This window comes from Jaculus jaculus, chromosome 3, assembly GCF_020740685.1.
Source record: "Jaculus jaculus isolate mJacJac1 chromosome 3, mJacJac1.mat.Y.cur, whole genome shotgun sequence".
NCBI classification, from domain to species: domain Eukaryota; kingdom Metazoa; phylum Chordata; class Mammalia; order Rodentia; family Dipodidae; genus Jaculus; species Jaculus jaculus.
The window spans coordinates 88,417,496-88,438,278 of NC_059104.1; the positions used below are offsets into that span (position 1 = coordinate 88,417,496).

At 42.4% G+C, this 20,783-nt stretch overlaps 1 protein-coding gene across 8 annotated transcripts in view; it reads left to right on the forward strand.

Annotated features, from left to right (window-relative positions):
* Positions 1–2,573: 2,573 nt before the first annotated feature.
* Msantd2 (Myb/SANT DNA binding domain containing 2) overlaps positions 2,574–20,783 on the forward strand; it is a 39,896-nt gene continuing 21,686 nt past the window's right edge. For 5 of the 8 annotated variants that reach the window (XM_004670609.3, XM_004670610.3, XM_045145732.1 and 2 more), the window contains exon 1: positions 2,574–3,098. In XM_004670609.3, the coding sequence (XP_004670666.1) occupies positions 2,589–3,098 (510 nt within the window). In that variant the 5' untranslated portion in view covers positions 2,574–2,588. Of the gene's footprint in view, positions 3,099–4,220; positions 4,254–4,772; positions 4,889–20,783 lie in introns of those variants that run through there. The other 3 variants (XM_045145728.1, XM_045145729.1, XM_045145730.1) reach the window with 2 other exon arrangements.

Genomic DNA, 20,783 nt, shown 5'->3' on the forward strand with positions numbered 1-20,783 from the left:
TTTTGAGGTGGGTTCTCACTCTGGCCCAGGCTGACCTGGAATTAACTATGTAGTCTCAGAGTGGCCTTGAACTCAGCAATCCTCCTACCTCTGGCTACTGAGTGTGGGAATTAAAGGTATGCACCACCACACCAGGCTGTGCTTGACATTTTTATGAGGGTTCTATGAGGTTTTTATGAGGGATCCAAACTCAAGTCTTCATCTCATGCTTGTGCAGCAAGCACTTTAGCCTCTGAACCATCTCCCCAGCCTGATTTTTTTTAAAGAAATGTTCTTAGTTGGAAAACCTGGCCTACTTGAGCTCTCAACGTAGATCAGGTGACGTCAAAGTTGCAGCAATACTCCTGCTTCTGCCTTCTGTGTGCTTGAATTTAAAGTGTGTACCAGCACGTCTGGCTAATGGCATTTCTTTTATAGTAATTCATATAATACTTGTGAATGTATATTTTATGTACTTGTCAAAATTTTTTTTTTATTTGACAGAGAAAGAGGTAGAGAGAGAGAATGGGCACACCAGGGCCTCTAGCCACTGCAAACAAACTCCAGACATGTGCGCCCCCTTGTGCATGTGGCTAATGTGGGTCCTGGGTAATTGAACCTGTGTCCTTTGGCTTTGCAGGCAAATACACTAACAGCTAAGCCATTCCTCCAGGACCCTTATGTACTTTTTTATTTGCACATTTCATGAGAAAAACACCTTTAAAAAGCAAGTTAACTTTTGATACTGTATAGGTAGGCAAATATGCAGGAAGTCCAGCTGTGGAATGCTATGATAGAGGCTTACAGTAGGACTGAGAAGTAATCAGATTTAGAAAATACTATAGAGGTAAACATACTTGATATAGAATGGGAAAAGAATAAAAGGTACAATGTGAACAACACACAGATTCATAAATCATAGTAATAAACTATATACCAGAATTAACTACTTTCTAAATGGAAAACATTAGAGTTGGCCTCTGTATCCATGGTTTCCATCTACAGTCAACCAACCTTAGTTATGTGTATATACATACATACATACATACATATATGTTACTCATATGAAACGTTTTCCCTGGGGTGATGCGAACACATGCCTTTATCCTAGATAGGGCATAGATGACAAACCCATGTATGATTACATCAAGACCAGATTTGGTGAACCAATGAATTTGTTGGGTTTTTACAGAGGAGGGTGAGGGGTTGTTTACAGGAGCAATAGAGATCCCAAAGCAGTCATGCCACTGAGAAGTCTCATCTCATACTGGATGACAGCTTCCCCATAGCAACTGAGGTGGATCTCCCTATATCAGCATTATCCTGGTGGATGCCATTCCTTCAGCCTCAGGGTGAGGGCTTCCTTACCAAGCAAGCATGACACAAAGCCAGCTACATCACCAAAATGCCCACTCCAGCATTGGTGAAGATTCATGGAATCTGTGACCCTGGAGCACACTGTTCGAAGGCAGCTGGCTGGAGACTCTCAGGTACGCTACATGACTTACAGGCAGCTCAACTAGAGTCTAGCACACTGCACCACTATTAGCTCAGTTGGGGAGTCTCATACCCAAGCAATTGCTTAAACTTTATATAGCTTTAAGGTGGGAACTTGTAAACCTTTCCCAGACTTGTTGACTTTCTTAGTCTCAGAAACTCCCCCAACCAAGAAATGTTTCAGTTTCTTATTAAAATAACCTTGGGGAGTAGTTATATGACCTTTAAGTTTCAGGTCGTCCAGACTCCATTTGAAAGGAGAGAGCCTAAACTTAGAATGACCCTTATAAACCAGACTAAACCCTTTCCTTCCTTCCTTCCTTCCTTCCTTCCTTCCTTCCTTCCTTCCTTCCTTCCTTCCTTCCTTCCTTCCTTCCTTCCTTCCTTTCTTTCTTCCTCCCTCCCTTTTTTTCATTCCTTAAGCTGCTTCTTGTTCAATCACAGCAACTAGTAAAGTTACTGTTATGTAGTAGATTCCTCCAAATTGAGATATTCCCTCTTGAAAGAGAGAAAGGTGGTCACGGGGATTCAGGAAGTCAAGTCTGGAAGACCTGAAAAGCTGAAGCGTACGAATTCTAGTCCCATCCCTATCAGCTTTTCAAAGCCTCTCCCAGAGCACCTCTCTCTGTCTTTGTCCCTTCCTCCAATGCCCGGTGTAGGCTTCCCTGGTCTCCACCCTGGACGTCGGCCTCGGGGTGCAGACAGAGGTGGGCTAGGAGGGGTCGAGGCCAGGAGCGAGACAGTGGACGCATCATAACTCCGGACCCCGTCGCGGGCCTCCCCCCTCGGCCGGGCAGAGACCGGAGGGGAAGCGGGAAGTCCGCCACCCGCTGCCCGCGCCGGCGCCCTCACGCCCCGCCCTCGGCCCAGCTCGCGGCGCCGCCGCCGGGTCCCCGCCCTCGGCCCGGAGCGGGGCGGGCGGCCGGCGAGGGCAGGCCGGCGGCGGCCGACTGCTTCCGCCCCCCTCGCCTCGCACCACGTCCTCCTCGATCGCAGCGGCCAGCAGACGCCCACCCACCCGGGAGCGAGGCCCGAGGGCAGCCCCGGAGACCGAGGTGGCCGGATGCGCGGCTGCGTCATTTCCGGGCGGTGCAGCGGCGGCCGCTTGGAAGATGGCTGCGCCCTGTGGCTCGGAGCTGCCCGCCAACTCGCCGCTAAAAATCCCGAAGATGGAGGTGCTCTCCCCGGCTTCTCCTGGTGGTCTGAGCGACGGAAACCCATCGCTGTCCGACCCTTCCACGCCTCGGGATGCCTCCCCGCTCGGGCCAGGCAGTGCGACGGGCTCGGGGGCCGCGGCGTCCGGGGGTCTCGGGCTGGGGCTGGGGGGCCGCAGCGCCGCCTCGTCCTCGGTCTCCTTCTCCCCTGGTGGCGGCGGTGGCGGGGCCGCGGCTGCCGCCGCCGCCGCCTGCCGGGGCATGTCGTGGACGCCGGCCGAGACGAACGCGCTCATCGCTGTGTGGGGCAACGAGCGGCTGGTGGAGGCGCGGTACCAGCAGCTGGAGGGAGCCGGCACGGTGTTCGGCAGCAAGGCCCCCGGGCCGGCCATGTACGAGCGCGTGTCCCGGGCCCTGGCCGAGCTGGGCTACGAGCGGACCCCGTCCCAGTGCCGGGAGCGCATCAAGGTAACCGGCCGCCCGGCCTGGGGCAGCGAACCTGAGGCAGAGAGAAGGCGGGGCGCGGGCCTCGGGGGCGGGGGCCGGTCTGAGCGCGGGGCTCCGCTCCGGGGCCCGGCGGGCTACTCGCACCTCCTCCGCCTTTTTTCTTCTCTCGCTGGGAAGAGGGGGTTTTGTTTCTTGGTGTTTTTTTTTTTTGTTTTTTTTTTTTTTCCAGATGGCCGCCAGCCCGTAGGTTTCCTGAGTTTGAAGTTGGGCGTGCCTGCCGCCGCCCCTCTTTCTTGCCAATGGAGGATGTTCTTGCGCTCTGAAGTTGGTAGTTTCTCATTGTGCGCCTTGCGGCGCTGCGCGGATGCCGTCGCCCGCACCGCCCGGGCGTCTAGCTGCTTTGTTCCCTCCCGCACAGGGGCTCCCAGGCTGGAGCTGTCAGCTGGGACGCGTTGAGCAAGGCCGTGGCATCCCCAGTTTAAGATTTTTCAATAAGTGGCAGTGGCGGAGCCGTACGGAATGCTCCCTGGAGCGACCGGCCTTTGTGTCCGTCGCTTGGCTGGTAACTTGAGGTGCTGTAGGGATAGTCAGGTGTGATGCTTTGGAGAGTTGGAAAGGCATGGTGTAGTAGTCAGGTGGTTGTGGTCGTGGAGGCAGTGGGCACCTTGAACGTTAGAGTCTGGCCGAAAGTTGTTTTGGAATTTGGGTTGTGGATGCCCCCTCCAGAGTTAGGTTGGCCTGGGAGGCCCTTCTATTTCTGAAAGAAGCCCCTTCTTGAAATCCAGTTTTCCCTGCATTAGTTACCATACCAGATGCTGAGAAGTAAAACTAGGCAAGCATCTGGCTGTCCTTCAGTATTTACATGTTTAAGTGTACGGCCTTCATGTGGGCCAGAAAGTCTACCATCAGCCTGCTTACTGGTTTGCTGTTGCTACTGACTTATGTAGATTTCTTTTTTGTATTTGCAAATAGGAGTTCTGTTTTAGATAAGTTCATTCCCTCTTCCTAGTGTTTGCTGAAAGTTTCTGGTAGCAGTCTCCTCATTTCCACTGAAAATACTCAAAGAACTTAGTCATAGTATTATAGTATTCGCTTCTTTTCTGGCAGGGCAGGCCCTTTTAAACCACTAAGCAGTCGTAAGAAAGAATAGTCACATAGAAACAACTATGAAACCCGGTAAGAATAAAAGAAAGAGTAATGTACACTGAAGGAGTGAGACTGGATAAATTTGTGAGGCTTAGCTCCAGTGGTGTTTGAGAACTTCGTTGCTTAGAAAATTTGGTATTGAAACTGAGGTATTTCACAGTTATTCAAGGAATTTGGCGCCCATCAGAGAACTAAATTAGTTTATTTGATAACTTACATTTGAACATCTTATTTACTCCTCTTATTTGTTAAATGAGTGTCATTAAGATAATAACTAATAGAGAAAAGCTATTATTCTTTGAATTTCATTCATTTTTCTTTTCAGGGTTATTAAGATTTAAATTTTGGGGAGGTTTTTTTGTTGTTTTTTTGTTTTTTGGCACTGTCTTGGATAGCATCTATCCATAAACTCTGAAAAACATTTTAGGGATTTATAACTATGTTAAGTTTGCTTGATTTTTGTCCATAGACATTTCAAAGGGGAAAAGAGTGCTATTAGAACCTCGCTGAATATAAATTTTTCCATAAAATTGTTTCTCAAACAACCAGGGTATATCTAGTTGGATTGCTTCATTGTCCAGTTATGAGAAGGAAATCTAAAGCAAAGAAAGGAGCTTGAGCCTCTGAAGAATTTAAAGAGGATCAGTTTACCTGTCTCCAGACAGGTAAGACCAAGTTGACCTCAAATTCTTAGCGTCATTTAAGATTATGCAGATGGTTCTGGATTCTGTATCCACAATAGATAGCAATCAACAGGGAAGTAAGGCAAATAGTAATATTTTCATTTATTTACTTGAGAGAAGGAGAATGGGTGTGCTTAGGCCTTTTGCCTTTGCATACAAACTACAGATACATGTGTACTTTGTATGGTTGGCTTTACACAAGTACTGGAAAATTAAACCTGTTCCTTCAGGCTTTGCAAGTAAGCACCTTTAACCACTGAGTCTTCTCCCCAGCCCAACCTCTATGTTTATAGTACTTCATTCTTGAGTTAGCTTTTTTTGAGACATGGTTTTGCTATGTAGTCCTGGCTATCTTGGAACTCACTTTGTATACCAGGCTCGCCTAGAACTGGGCCCCCCTTTGCCTCCCTAGTGTGGGATTTACAGGGTTTGTGTTATCATGCCCAGCTAGAGTGGCACTGTTTAAATTATTTCAGTCAAGAAATACTAACTTGTTAATGTTGCTCTTTCCTGTAAGAATTAGGAGCCCTTTAAGAACAAGTTCTGTTCACTCATAGTGATTGCTATACTAGCAGGTACTAGGTACTGAATACTTAAAAATTCACCAAATAATGCCAGAAAAAAAATTGAAAGGTATAAAGTTTACAGCAACATTACTAAAATTTTCTTTTATTTAAAACTAGACTTCGGCCAGATGTGGTGGCACATATCTTTAATCCCAGCACTAAGGAGGCAGAGGTAGGAGGATCACTATGAGTCCGAGGCCAGCCTGAGACTGAATTCCAGGTCAGTCTGGACTAAGCAAGATACTACCTCAAACTACAAAACAACAATAAGGAACAGACATTGGAACACAATTTGAAAAATACTGCATTTAAAAAACAAAACCTTGCAATATTAGGGATTTAGCTCTGTGGTAGAGTGTTCGCTTAGTATATATCCAAGGTCTTGGATTTGATCCCCATACTGCAAACAAAAATAAAACAGTCAAAAATCTTGGGATGGAGAGTTTCCTCAGTGGTTAAAGACACTTGCTTGCAAAGGTTGACATCTTGGTTTCTATTCTCCAGTACCTGTGTAAGGCCAGAGGCACAAAGTCATGCATGCATCTGGAGTTGGTTTGCAGTAGCAAGAGGCCCTAGAGCTCATATTCTTCCTCTCTCCCTCCCCTCTTCCTCCCCTCCCCCTTCTACCCCCTTCCCTTATCAAACAAATATTTAAAAAAAAAAATCTAAGCTTTGTCCCTTTAGAAGACAAATGTGAATGCGAAATTAAGTATAAGAGCAGATGTGGTTACTGAAGTTACGGTTATGAGGGAGATGTTCAAGTAAAGGAAATGGTACTTATATAAATAAAAGTGCTGCCTTCAGTTCTCAATGTCCTTAGACCTCTGAAAATAAATTCTCAGATCCCATTTTTAGAAATGCTAATTTAGAACAAGTAACTGAGAAGTTTTTCATTTTATTGTATTGATGAGAAATGAAAATAAAATCCAGTAATACCTTTTTCTAGTTCTTCCAAAGAGAAACATTGTAGTTCAGTCAGATAAAGAAAGTGAGGAAGTTCTTGTGCAGAGTAATGAAACTCATTTAATTGTGAGGTTAGGGGTGCAGGGCTGGGTAGCTTGGTGGTAGAGCATGTGCTGATAATGGGGGAAGTCCTGGCTTCAATCCCTAGCACTGGAGAACAAACTAGACACCTCATTGGCATACAGGCAGGTACTGTAGTTACTTCTCCCTTGCAGTGTACTCAGTAAATTATTCTTGAAGCAAACAGAAGCAAAGAAAAACACCTCAACAACAGAGACTCAAAAGGAGAAAGACTATAATGTTGAGGCACTTACATTTCTTCTAAATTTGAAATTCCTATAAATACTCAATTATGAAAAGTCAATAAATCTCATGTAGTCCAAGTGGACCTCGAATTCTCTATGTACCCAAGGCTGCTCTCTAACTTCTGATCATCCTGCCTGTACCTCTTGTACTGTTGGGATTGCAGGGGTGTGCCACCATGCCTGGCTCTAGCAGATAATGGTTTTTGAGTTTGAAAGGAAGAGATAAATAATAATTGAGTTTTTTTCATTTAGGTAATTTCTAACATGTTGATGTAGTACCCTTCCTTTCATAGAAAGGCACCAAAAGCCTGAGTTCTAGAACCAACTTCTTTCCTAGCCTTTCTGAATAATCTTAAAGTATATTCCTTGCCTTTGGGCTATACCTTTTGTCTATAGAGAAAATTATTAAAATTGTAAAGAAAAGCTGGACATGTTGGTGCATACCTGTAATCCCAGGACTGTAGAGGCAGAGGTAGGAGGATTACTAGAGTTCAAGGCCAGCCTGGGACTACTACAGTGTGAGTTCCAGGTCAGCCTGAGCTAAATGAGACCCTACCTTAAAAAATCAAAATTAAAAAAATTGTAAAGATTAAAATTCTATTTTAGTTTCTATACTTCTACTTTTAAAAAATATTTGTTTTTATTATTCATTTATTTGAGAGCAATAGACAGAAAGAGAAAGAGGGAGAGAGAGAATGGGCATGCCAGGGCCTCCAGCCACTGCAAACAAACTCCAGATGCATGCACCCCCTTGTGCATCTGGCTTATGTGGGTCCTGGAGAATTGAGCCTCAAACTGGGGTCCTTAGGCTTCACAGGCAAGCACTTAACTGCTAAGCCATCTCTCCAGCCCAGAGAATTCTACTTTTATACTGCTCATCTGACTGTGTTTCTAAGCATACAAAATTTTAATTGCAAGTCAAATATAAACATTTGTAAAGTGTTGTAAAGTTTCACTGTGATGACTGTGATGATGTTGGTATTTCTGTCTTTTGGAAAAAATGGATGTATTTGAAATTGCTTTGATATACAGACTGTTTATTCTGAAGTTTTGTTGCATTTTTGTTTGCCAGAAGAAAATTTGCTAACAATTCCAGCTTAATTTTGGGATTAGATAAGCAAATCAAGAGGTTTTTTTTTTTTTTTTGTCCTTGCAGATTTTTCTCCCTTTCTATAATTTTTTTCTCTATATGTTCATTCTCCAAATGGACCTTAGATGCTTACTATGCTAGATATTAGAATGAAATAAATAGACTTTAATATACAGTTCTATAGTTTAAGAACTTACACTTCAGCTGAAGTATATATATGTACATCAAAGAGTTTAAAAGGTGTATAGAATAGCTAAAGTGATAGTTTGCAGGACAGTACTTGATGGGTGCCCTTTGCTTAGAGTAGACAGCAGTCTCTTCACCCTCAGAACTATAGTTGTGGAAAGCTGTATCTATATTTGAGATCCATGAAAGCATTCACTCTGAGCCAGACACTGCTGTGTTCATACTTCAGTCAGCTTCTCTGCTACACTGCAACATTCATACTTAAGTCCCCTATTTTCAGGTATTCTTCAAAAATTTGCTTCTTTTTTTTAATATATTTATTTATTTGAGAGCGACAGACAGAGAAAGAGGCAGAGAGATAGACAGAATGGGCACACCAGGGCCTCTAGCCACTGCAAATGAACTGCAGATGTATGCGCCACCTTGTGCATCTGGCTTACGTGGGTTCTGGGGAATCGAGCTTGAACTAGGATCCTTAGGCTTTACAAGCAAGCACTTAACCGCTAAGCCATCTCTCCAGCCCCCAAAAATTTGCTTCTTGAGAGTTGGCTTTATGTCTTTAAAATAGATGTGTGCTTCTAGCTCTGCTTCAAGATAAAAGGCAAGGTGACTATATATGACCTAAAAAACTTGCCTTTGTTGGTTTAGTGGAGGTAAACATGTCCTATTTAGCCAAAAAAAAAAAAAAAAGGGTATTGCTTAGATTTCTTCATTAATTTTCATTTACATGGGAACGAATTTTGTAGCATCAAAATCCTGATGTATTTGGTTTTTTCATTTTAGCTATCAAGCTTTGTTAGAACCAATCAGGTAGGGATTACTAGAAGCCAAAAGATATCTTGAATAGACTGTCCATCTTTTTGTTTTTATTTATTTATTTATTTATTTATTTGAGAGCAACAGACAGACAAAGAGGCAGATAGAGAGAGGGAGAATGGCCGTGCCAGGACCTCCAGCAACTGCAAATGAACTCCAGATGTATGCATCTGGTTAACGTGGGTCCTGGGGCAGTCAGCCTCAAACCGGGCTCTTTACGTGTCACAGGCAAGCGCTTAACCCCTAAGCCATTTCTCCAGCCCTAGACTGCCCATCTTTGAGGGCTTTTCCTTTGGTGAAGGACAAGACATTCCTTCTGAAGATTTCCAAGAAATGTGGTAAACTACTCAAATAGTGAGAAAGATCCTTTTGCTTGCCATTTATTGTATTCAGTTTCTGTTGCTCCTATTTCGCTGTCATTTGAAAGTTTGCTTGGCTGGGAGTGTGGTAGAGCATTTGCCTAGTGTATGTGATGCCTTGAATTTTAACCTCAGCATTATAAAAACAAAAATTACTTTAATTGAGCAGGATGTGTTTGGCTCATGCATATCAACCCAGTACTAAGGAAGCTGAGGTAGGGAGATTAAGGACAGCCACAGAGAGGTCAAGGTCATCCTGGGCTAAGGTGTATTTAAGCCTGTCTCAGAATAATGTAGTTCCAGTTTACTTATCTGCCTGTGACTCTTGACAGGTTTGATGTGTGTTTTAAGAGAATAAGCCATGGTATATTAAGGCTTTCAGATTTGGGGATTTGAAAAGTATATGCTAAAACTGTAAATTAGTGGGATTGTAAATTTGCTTCTTTTTGAAATGGGTTGAAGAATGGGTTTAATTATATCCAGTTGTATTCTGGATACTAAAATACGTAGTCAGGCCTGGTGGCTCACACATATAATCCCAACAGTCAGGAGGCAGGAGGGTTGCAAGTTCAAGGCTAGCTTGGGATGCATGGCAAATTCCTGGACAGTCAGGTATATACAGAGAGGCCCTGTATTCGTTACTTTTCTCACTGTTGTGACTAAGGAAGGAAAGAAAGGAGGGTTTATTTTCGTTCACAGGTTGAGGGTATAGTCTATTGTGACCAGGAGGAACATGAGTGAGCTGCTCAGGCACTGAGTGCATCTCAGGAAGCAGGGAGAGATGAATGCTGGTGCTCATCTTGCTTTTTCCTTTCTTATTCATTATGAGACCCCATGGGGATACTGTTGCCTACATTCAGGGTTGGTTTTTTCTCCTCGAGTAAACCTTTCTGGAAATACTTTAATGTACCTATATCCAGAGCTGTTTTTCCATGGTGAGTCTAAATCCAGTCAAGTTGTCAATGGAGACTAACCATCATAGCCTCTATCTAAGATCAAAACAAAAATTATAAAAGGGAAAACGCAATTCAGTGGTAGAATGCTTGTCTAGCATGCATAAGGCCATGGCAAAGAAGAAGAAAAAGAGAAGGAAGAAGCTGTTCTGGGTGTGGTTGCACACTAGAGTCCTGGTACTTAGAAGGTAGAAGTGGGATTAGGAGCTCAAGGCTGGTCTTTGTTACATAAGACCCTGTCTGCCCCCCCCCCCCACACACACAAAAAGAAAAATGCAAGTATTTAGTATAAATATTATTGTTCAATAAAACTTTTTGTGATAATGAGATGTTCTCTACCTCAGTTCAGTTGGTTGCCAGTCTTATGTGGCTAATATGCCCAAGGAGCTGAATTGTATATTTTATTTAGTTTAATGTAATTTTAAAAGTTAAATAGCTACCTTAACCAATAACATACCATATTGAATAATGTATGTTAAAAGTTGCTGGAATAGCCAAGCATCATGGCGCACACCTTTAATCCCAGCACTTGAGAGGCAGAGGTAGGTGGATCGCCATGAGTTGAAGGCCACCCTGAGATTACGTAGTGAATTCCAGGTCAGCCTAGGCTAGAGTGATATCCTACCTTGAAAAACAAAAAACAACCAAAAAAAAAAGTTGTTGAAATAATGAAGCAATCTTTCAGAGGATTTCCTTGCCTAAATACTCAAAGAACCCTAGACTCGAGTACCTTCTGCTCTGCTCTTTGTTTCTCTACAGAAGGAGTCTCCATGTAAGGCAAGACAAGTGTAATGGTCTACCCTTCTAGGAGGGGAAGCATTTTGCAAGCCTAGCTGGCTGGGGCAAGGTTTGCATATTCTTAGTTCTCTAGGGTACCACTGTCTAGTAAAACTTTCTATGGTAAGAGATGCGATCTGTGCCTTCATTATCCATTATAGCAGTCATCAACTACAGGTGGCTATTGAGCAGTTGAAATGTGACCAGAGTGACTACAATTGAATTTTAAATTTTGTTCAATTTTAATTAATTTAAATTTAAATAGCCACATGTTTCCAGTGGCTGTTACATTGACCAGAACAGCTTTGGATTTATGATATTCAAGCTGTTTTGCTGTTTTGAAATTCATATTATCTTCTAAAACATTTTTTGAGGCAAGCCCAACAGACTGGCCTTGTTTTCTTTTCTTTTTTTAAAATTTTCTTTTGTTTATTTTATTTATTTATTTGGGAGCTACAGACGGGAGCGGGGGACAGATAGAGAGGGAGAGAATGGGCACGCCAGGGCTTCCAGCCACTGCAAACGAACTTCAGACGCGTGCACCCCCTTGTGCATCTGGCTAACTGGGTCCTGGGGAATCAAGCCTCGAACTGGGCTTCACAGGCAAGCACTTAACTGCTAAGCCATCTCTCCAGCCCTTGCCTTGTTTTCTTGTATGCAAGAGAGAATAAGAGAGAGATAATTGGTGTGCCAGCAGGGCCTTCAATCACTGCAATTGAACTCTGGACGTGTGTGTCACCTTGTGTTTATGTGCGACCTTGCACACTTGTGTCACTTTGTGTGTCTGGCTTACGTGGGTCCTAGAGAGTCAAACATGGTCCTTAGGCTTCACAGGCAAGTGCCTTAACTGCTAAGCCATCTCTCCAGCCCATTCTAGAACATTTTATGCTGATATTAATGTTTTTGACCATGTGTTTGAAATTTTAGATCAAAATACTATATAGAAAATACTAACCCTCATTTGAGATGAGTAAGACAAAGGCTTTAAAATGTATCAGTAATGTGCTCTCAGTATGAAAAATCCACACAAACTTCTTAGTGGTAATTTTTATCAAATGTACCAGGAAAGTATTAGTGGTTAGGAAAAATTCCAGTTGCACATAAGAAGCAGTATCTCTAACCTGTATTGCTTTGGTCATTTTAAACTCAGAGGCCAAGCTTCATATCTAAAAATAAATGTAAGATTGGAATGACAGCAATCCTTAAGGTTGTAAGATGGATTGATCCATCAGTAGAGAATATATGGGGCTGCCCCAGTTAAAGATTACTGCTTTAGGGAGCTGGGCGTGGTGGCGCACTAGGCAGGCACTGGGCAGGTAGAGGTTAGAGGATCGCCATGAGTTCAAGGCCACCCTGAGACTCCATAGTGAATTCCAGGTCAGCCTGAGCTAGAGTGAGACCCTACCTCGAAAAACCAAACCAAAACCAAAACAAAACAAAAAAACCACATTGCTGTTTTAGAACTCTGGAAAGTTTTCTGATAATCTTTCTTGGCTTTCACAGTGGGACTGGGCCCTTGGATTCCACTGCCTGAGTTCTACTGCTGCTAAGTTGCTGTGGTTGCTAAACTTGTGCTCTAGGGACATATATCATCCTAGGCTTTCGGGAGGTATATCCTGAAGGTGAAGTGGCATTTATTTGGGCAGAAGTCAGTAGAGTAAATGTGAGGTTACTATAGAGCTTGCAGGCAGCATAACCTAGAGCAGTGCAACCTTGTCTGTGTAGTAGATTTGTTTATCCAAGAACCCCAGATTGGAAACATTCAAATAGTGCCTTTTAATTGAAGATCAGTTTTCTGTAGGGCATGTGTGTTCTTTGGTGAAAGAATGGCTTAGGTGCTTTGAATGACTGATTGATGTAGTCTTAAAGAACCATGTGGAAGGTTAAAGCTGATACTTTCAGTATGGTCCCATTTACATAGTGCAATATGTAGAGGGGACAGGACATCTTTTATTATTATTTCATTTCATGATGTACTGTGCCCACAGGCTCAGTGAATCTCCTGTCAAACTGACCATCTTCACGTACCCCTCAGTTGTGCCCATCCTTTTAATCTAAACCAGCTTCCATTAACCTGTCTACTAGCCACACTCTTGCAGCACCAGAGTTCTCTTTTTTCTTTTTCTGTTCTTTTTTGGAGGTAGGTAGGCTTATATCTGTCTGTCTGTTTATCTATCTGTCAACATCCATCTTCCATGAGAGTGAGAGAGAGTGTATATGGGTGCACCAGGGCCTTTTGCCATTGCAAATGAATTCCAGACACATGCAGAACTTTGTGTATCTGGATATTTGAGAATTGAGTCCCAGACTGGCAGGCTTTGCAAATAAGCACTTTTAATCACTGAGCCATCTCCCCAGCCCTCCAAATTTTTATTGATAAGTCTTATATGTAATGTATTTTGATCATCAATAATTCCCTCCTGTTATCTTCTTGTCTCCCTTCCCCTGGACTCCTTTCCAACCAGTCCCTGTTTTACTCCCCCCCCCCCCATATCCATGAGGATGGGCCCAATATTGTTTAGGTCTTGTCCAGGCAACAGCAGTTGCTGGGAGGTCATAAATGCACCAGCAGCCACCAGGTTATGAATGTCCAGAAAACAGCATTCCAGTGCACGCCTTCCCCACTCTTTATCTCTTCTATTCCTTCTGCTTCCTCTTCTGCAGTTCTTCCTTGAGCCTTGGAAGAGGTGATGTAGTTGTCTCATTAAGCGTTGAGCACTCAAAAGTCATTTATTCTCAGGACTTTGAGTTTGAATGTCCCTAGTAGTCATGCAAGCTGCACAAAGAAAGTTCTCTGATCAAAGGTGATAACAACATTAACTTATAGGAATAGACATTACAATTTTTTGTTTGTTTTTCAAGGTAGGATCTTACTCTAGCTCCAGTTGACCTAGCATTCACTATGTAGTCTCAGGATGGCCTCAAACTCCTGGCGATCCTCCTACCTCTGCCTTCTGAGTGCTAGAATTAAAGGCATGCACTACCATGCCCAGCTTTAAACATTTTTAAACAATTTTATGGGCACAGTATATCCATTTAGCTAAATAACAGTAGTAGTTTTCCTCCTGGGGTCTATAACCTTCTCAGCCATAGGCTTTTGACTAGGTTTTCAGTATCACAAATGAATTCCTTCATGTGAGGAAGCCTTAAATCCAATCAAAGAGCAGTTGGTTACCCTCAACAGTTATGCCTCTGTTATACCAGTGGTCACCACTAGCACTAGCACTTTAATGGAACAGTACTTGATTCCCCTGTTCATTGTCTTTCCATCTCCTATGGGGGGTGTATCATTATTCACTAAAATTGATTTCTCTACCCATCTATACTATGGTTAGATAAAAAAGAAAAAGAACCAAATTAGGCTATAGACCCAGCTCTTGGGAGGTGAAGGTAGGAAGATTAGGAGTTTTAAGTGCTACATAGTGAGTTTGAAGCCTGCCTGTGATCCATGCCATGAGATCCTGCCTCATAAACCTTACCCCCAAAAAATCCAAACCCAGAGTGCAGGGGGGACTGGAAGACACTGAAGTGAGCTTAGTATTTTTCAGTTATTGTGCTCATTTGCCAAGGCTCATGTCCCAGATGTTCCAGTGAAATGCTTTATACTGTGTATTTCCCCATACATGGGCCTTGGACTTGAGTGGAGGGTGAGGGTAAAGGGAAGTGGGTGGTAAGAAGAAAATGACTGGATTTAAATGAGGTCAGGTAATGTAGTAAGGAAGTTGAGCTTTGTTCCAATCTCTCAAAGCCTTCAGTTTTAGAGTAGGTTGCTGGGCTTAGTGTGGAGTATAAAAGAAGTAAGAAGGTACAAAGGTCAATTTGGGGCTTTTTGAGGTGAGCTGAAGCGGGGAAGTGAGGTCAGTGTCAATAAATCTGCAGAGAAGAGGCTGGATTTTGTACCTGTGACAGTCAGAATGGAGAATTTGGAAATTGTAATTAACAGAATTTGTTATATCTTAATCTCTGATACAACTTGCTATCTAGTTCTACTAACTTACTTAGGATTCTTTGCTGTAGCCACCAGAGACCGTTAGAGTACTTTATAGGTAAGTTTTTAGGCTTTCCCACTTGGAGCCTAGTGAGATACAAGTAGAATACCCTATTAGGACAGTCGTAACATGTAACCTCATGCATATGCTTGCTGTACCTAACTATCCCCAGTCTTCGGAAGTCGTTATCCTGCTATCTTTCCCCCTCTTTTTCTTAACATTATCAAAGGGAAAAAAAAAAACCCTAAAATTCAGATCTAAGATTGCAGTTAAAAACAACATTCGAGGCTAGAATGATGGCTCACTGGTTAAGGCAGTTGCCTGCAAACCCTAATGACCTGGGTTTGAGTCCCTAGCACCCATGTGAACCCTATGCACAAAATGATACATGCATCTGGAGTTCATTTTTAGTGGCTAGAGGCCCAGGCACACCCATTCTCTCTCTCTCTCCATCACTTTTCTCTCTGTCTCTCTTGCAAATAAATAATAAAAGGCAGGAGGATTATGAGTTCAAAGCCAGCTTGGGCTATAGAGACTCCGTCTTAAGAAGCAAAACAAGTAAATAAAAGCATACTTCAGAAAAATTAACAGGACAAAAACTCCTTGGATACAATATTCCTGAGAAAGGCTTGCTGTTCTAAGTTTGAGCACTATACCTTTCATTCTGTATAAGAAGTAGGAATTGATGCTGTTGTTTTATTAAGAATGATTTTCAAATTGGGCATGGTGGTGCACACCTTTAATCCCAGCACTCGGGAGGCAGAGGTAGGAGGATTGCTGTGAGCTTGAGGCCACCCTGAGACTACATGGTTAATTCCAGGACAGTCTGGGCCAGAGTGAGACCCTAACTCGGAAAAAAAAAAAAGAATGATTTTCAGCTGGGCATGGTAGTGCACACCTTTAATCCCAGCTCTCAGGAGGTAGAGGTAGGAAGATCACCATGAGTTCAAGGCTATCCTGAGACCGAGACTACATAGTGAATTCCAGGTCAGTCTGGGCTAGAGACCGTACCTTGGGGGCGTGGTGGAGAATTTCATATATTTTTTATTCTTTTGCATTGTATGTATCCAGCTGTCAGTAAAATACTCAGCTGTAAGCAGCAAAGTGATTAGTTTAGAGCACACCTCCTCCTGACCCAGGGTGCTGGCCAAGATTGCAGTCTTGAGCCAAATCAGATGTTCCCTTTTCTCTTGTTCAAATTAGGTAATAGTAGTTGGGCTCTGAGAGTCAGAGTTGTGCCAGTATTAAAATTATATAAAAATTATTTTTTCTTTATATAAATAATGCAGCCAAACTACTAAATTAAGAGGAAAAAAATGAAGGGAGTTAACCACCTATCTATAACATGATTATTTTTCAACAGTTGGTAGTGGTAAACCTAATTTTAGTTACAGTAAGTGTCCGTGCACCTAAACATGGAGGAATGAAAGATTTATCAGCTTCTTTTTCCATCAACTCCAAGAAAATATGTGTCATTCATATGCCTTATTTCAATGTGTATGGAGTTTGCCTGCTTCCTGCTTCTTGCAAACAAGTTACCAGTGAGTGAGGTCTGCTTCCCTGAGTAGGTAGTAGGGGTCTTTTTTGGTTTATATGTCAGTGTTAGTTGCCATATTCATGCTAAAACTAAAATAATCTTTTGGAATTGATTAACTGATTCATTGTCTTTTATCTGTAAAACAGGACTTGAATAAAAAGTCCAAGTAGCAGTAATATAGCCATTTGTTTCTGAAATTTGACTGAGTGAGCAGTGTTTACATAACAATGTTAATGTGTACAAATTTATATCTAAGTATAAAATCTTTTTACCTATAGCATTCACATTATCAAACAAAAGTACTTTTTTAAAAACTAGGAATAAAGCAGAAAGATTCAAGTTGGCATTGCCATAATACTTTGGATAGTGTTGATTAGCTGAAACTTGTTTTTCCCAGTTTTTTGTTTCCCAGATTTTGTTGTTGTTGTTTGTTTGTTTTGTTTTTCAAGGTACAGTCTTGCTCTAGCCCAGGCTGACCTGGAATTCACTATGTAGTCTCAGGATGGCCCCAAATTTATGGCAATCCTATCTCTGCCTCCTGAGTGCTGGGATTAAACGCATGTGCCACCATGCCCGCCCCCCACCAATATTTTTTTCTTTTTCTTAGTATGATGTTTAATGCTAATTGTTGCAATAAAATCCTCCCCATTGGTGATGGTTGAGTGGTGTGGGAGGAGATAAGGTCTCTCCGCATAGTCTTGGATGGCCTTGAATTGAAGAACGTTTGAGGGTCCTTCAAGAGCTGGAATGGTAGGCATGTGTCACTACACTCAACAATACTTTATTTTTTTCCCTGTGTGTGTGTGCGTAAAATGTGGTGTGTTGTATGCATGTGTATATGCCTATGCAGTGCCCCATGAAGTGGCCAGAGCAGACATTGAGTGTCCTGCACCAGCAGTCAGCTGCTCTTTGTTTTATTTTTGTTTTGTTTTTTGCTTTTTTGAGGTAGGGTTTCACTCTAGCTCAGACTCTCCTGGAATTCACTATGGAGTCTCAGGGTGGCCTCCACTTCATGGTGATCCTCCTACCTCTGCCTCCCAAGTGGTGGGACGTGTTTTTGAACTGGTCTGCTAATCTTGGATTTGCTGGGGTTTTCTTTTTGTTGTTGTTGTTTGTTTGTTTTGTTTTCTTTTTTCTGTAAGCTCAGACAATTCTGTGGTCTTTGCTTCCCTAGGGACTGAGGTTGCAGACTTGTGTGGCCTGCTGTTTATGTGACCCAGGGGATTGCTCTCTGTCCTCCTCAGGCTCATGCTTTCGCAGGAAGTACTTTTAACTACTGAGCCATTCTTCTAGCTCCCAGCAGTACTTCTGAGGTTGATATTTCTACATGCTATTCCCACCATGTGCCTTTTGATACAACACTTTTTACTACTTTTCTCTGTGTGAATTAACCTTTACTACCAAGGCCTCTTGGTCTCCATACTATCTCCATGTGACTATCATTTTTTTTTAAACTTATGTATTTATTAGAGGGAGAGGGAGAATAGGTATGCCAGGGCCTCTAGCCACTGCAAATGAACTCCAGATGCATGTGCCACCTTGTGCATACGGCTTACATGGGTTCTAGGGACTCAATCTTGGGTCCTTAGGCAAGTGCCTTAACTGCTAAGCCATCTCTCCAGCCCCATGACTTACCATTTTTTAAACTAATTATGATAGCTAAAAGTTACTAAGTATAAGCAGTTAGATAAACTACTCTAAATGCTCCACTTTTTTTCTCATTTAATACAAGCTTATGATGCGATTATCAATAACTGCCTTACCAAAAGAGAAATTAAAGCACAGAAAGATTCCTTTTTGTAATGTCACAAAGCTAGCAGGTAATGACTATAGACCTAGCATTCTCTAGATATAACCACTCGGTTATATTGCCTCCTAATAAACCTGAAGTAGTGAAAACATCATCAGCGTAATACTAAAAACATACAATATCCAGATTGGGCATACCAGTATACTTACATGTGTTCCATCTTCTCTGACTTCCCTGTCTTACCCTTCTCCCCTGTACTGGAGGTTGGACCAGGGACTTGAGGCAAGAACTTATATTTCTTATTGAAATGAAAACACAAATGTTAAAATTTTTTATAGAGAATTTATAGTTTCTTAACATTATAAACATAAGGAAGAATCTTGGTTTTGAAGTCTTTTTGGTTTTTGAGGTAGGGTCTTGCTCTAGCACAGGCTCACCTGGAATTCACTATGTAGTTTCAGGGTGGCCTTGAACTCATGGCGATCCTCCTACCTCTGCCTCCCAAGTGCTAGAATTAAAGGCATTTGTCACCACACCCAGCTCAGAAGTCTTTTTAAAAAATGTTTTCACTAAGTTCTACTTGAATTTTATTCTCTTTAATGATATGCTTATTTTTTTAAATTTGTATTTATTTATTTATGGAAGAGAGTGAGAATGAGTGTACCTAGATATCCTAGTACTGCTGACTAACTCTAGATACATGTGTCACTTTGTGCATCTAGCTTTATGTGGGTACTGGGGAATCAAACCTAAATCATCAGGCTTTGTAAGCAAACACCTTTAACCACTGAACCATCTCTCCAGCCCAATTGACTTACTTTTTTTTTTTTTTTGAGGTAGGGTCTTACTCTGTCTAGCTCAGGCTGACCTGGAATTCACTATGTAGTCTCAGGGTGGCCTCGAACTCACAGCAATCCTCCTACCTCTGCCTTCCAAGTGCTGGGATTAAAGATGTGCGCCACCATGCCTGGCTCCGATTGACTTAGTTTTAAGATAGGGTCTCATGTATCCTAGGCTGGCCTCAGATCCATCATGTAGCCATGTGCCTGCAGCTCCTGAGTGCTAGGATTACAGGAATGTGTGGCTATGTTCAGTTTAAATAAATGCAAACATAAGATAAAGTCAATTTTTTTAAGACAGGGTCTCACTTTATAGACTAGGTTGGCCTTCTTCAGCTCATGGTGATCCACCTGTCTGAGCCTCCCAAGTGCTGGTATTACAGACATGAGCCACCACTCCTGCTACTCTTTATTGTGGAAGATTCATTGGCTCTTTCATTTGAGCCTCTCTGTCACTGATGCTATTTATTAGGCTACCAACTCTACTTAAAAGAAATAAGTTTGAGTTCTAGCAGAAGAAACATTTACTAATTAGAATTATTTTTTGTCAGTGAAAGCTGGTATGAGGCTTACTTCCCCCAAAAGCTAGGATTGTAGCCATTCACTTATGCTGTGTTTGCATCAAGGGTAAATGATCTCAGAGATAGATGGTAGGGATGAGATTGGACTGTTTGTAATGTATTCAAGTCATGTTCCACAGAAGGACATTTTGGTCAACAATGGAGGCATATTCAAAGGTGAATTCCCATACCATTATGGAGCTGAAAATTTCTTGCCACCTCACTGAAGCATTGTAGCTAGTCATCCCATTGTCCTACAGCAAAGCATCACTGGTGGGATGGAAACAAACCTACTTTTTGCCAGTCATAAAAAATATAGCACAGCCAGACATGGTGGCAAACGTCTTTAATCCCAGCACTCGGGAGGCAGAGGTAGGAGGATCACTGTGAGTTCAAGGTCACCCTGAGACTATGAAGTGAATTCCAGGTCAGCCTGGGCTAGAGTGAAACTCTGCCTTGAAAACAACAACAAAAGTAGCACAGCCTAGTATGATGATGGGTCTTTCTGTAATCCCAGAATTTGGGAGGCTGACAGGAAGATTGCTGTGAATCCAAGGCCAGCTTGCAGTACTGAGTAAGAATTGTCTCAGTCTCTCAACCCTCCCAACCCCACCAAAAGTATAGCACATGTGAGTATGGACAGTACATAATACTGAGTTTGTATTTTATAAAAATTATTTATTTCTTTGTTTGAGAGGAGCAGACAGAGAAAGAGGCAGATAGATAAAGAAGGGGCGTGCCAGGGCCTCCAGCCACTGCAAACGAACTACAGATGCATGTGCCACCTTGTGCATCTGGCTTACGTGGGTCCTGGGGAATGGAGCCTTGAACCAGGGGCTTTAGGCTTCACAAGCAAGCACTTATCTGCTAAGCCATCTCTCTAGCCCCATAAGTTTGTACTTTTAATCATTATTTTAGAGAGTACTATATCTTAAAATTTGCTATAAGACAGTGTGCCATGTTACACTGGGATAGCCTCACACATCTTGTGTTTACTATCTCTTGATTCCATCAAGAGGCCCGGTGATGTGATTGACTTGTACTAATTAGGTTTATGTAAATACAGTATTTTTTCCCAATGATAAAAATTACCTACGAATACATTTTATGTTGTTGTTTCTTTGTTAAACAGTTTCATGTATCCCAGGCTTGCCTCAAACTGGCTATGAAGTTGTGGATGACCTTGA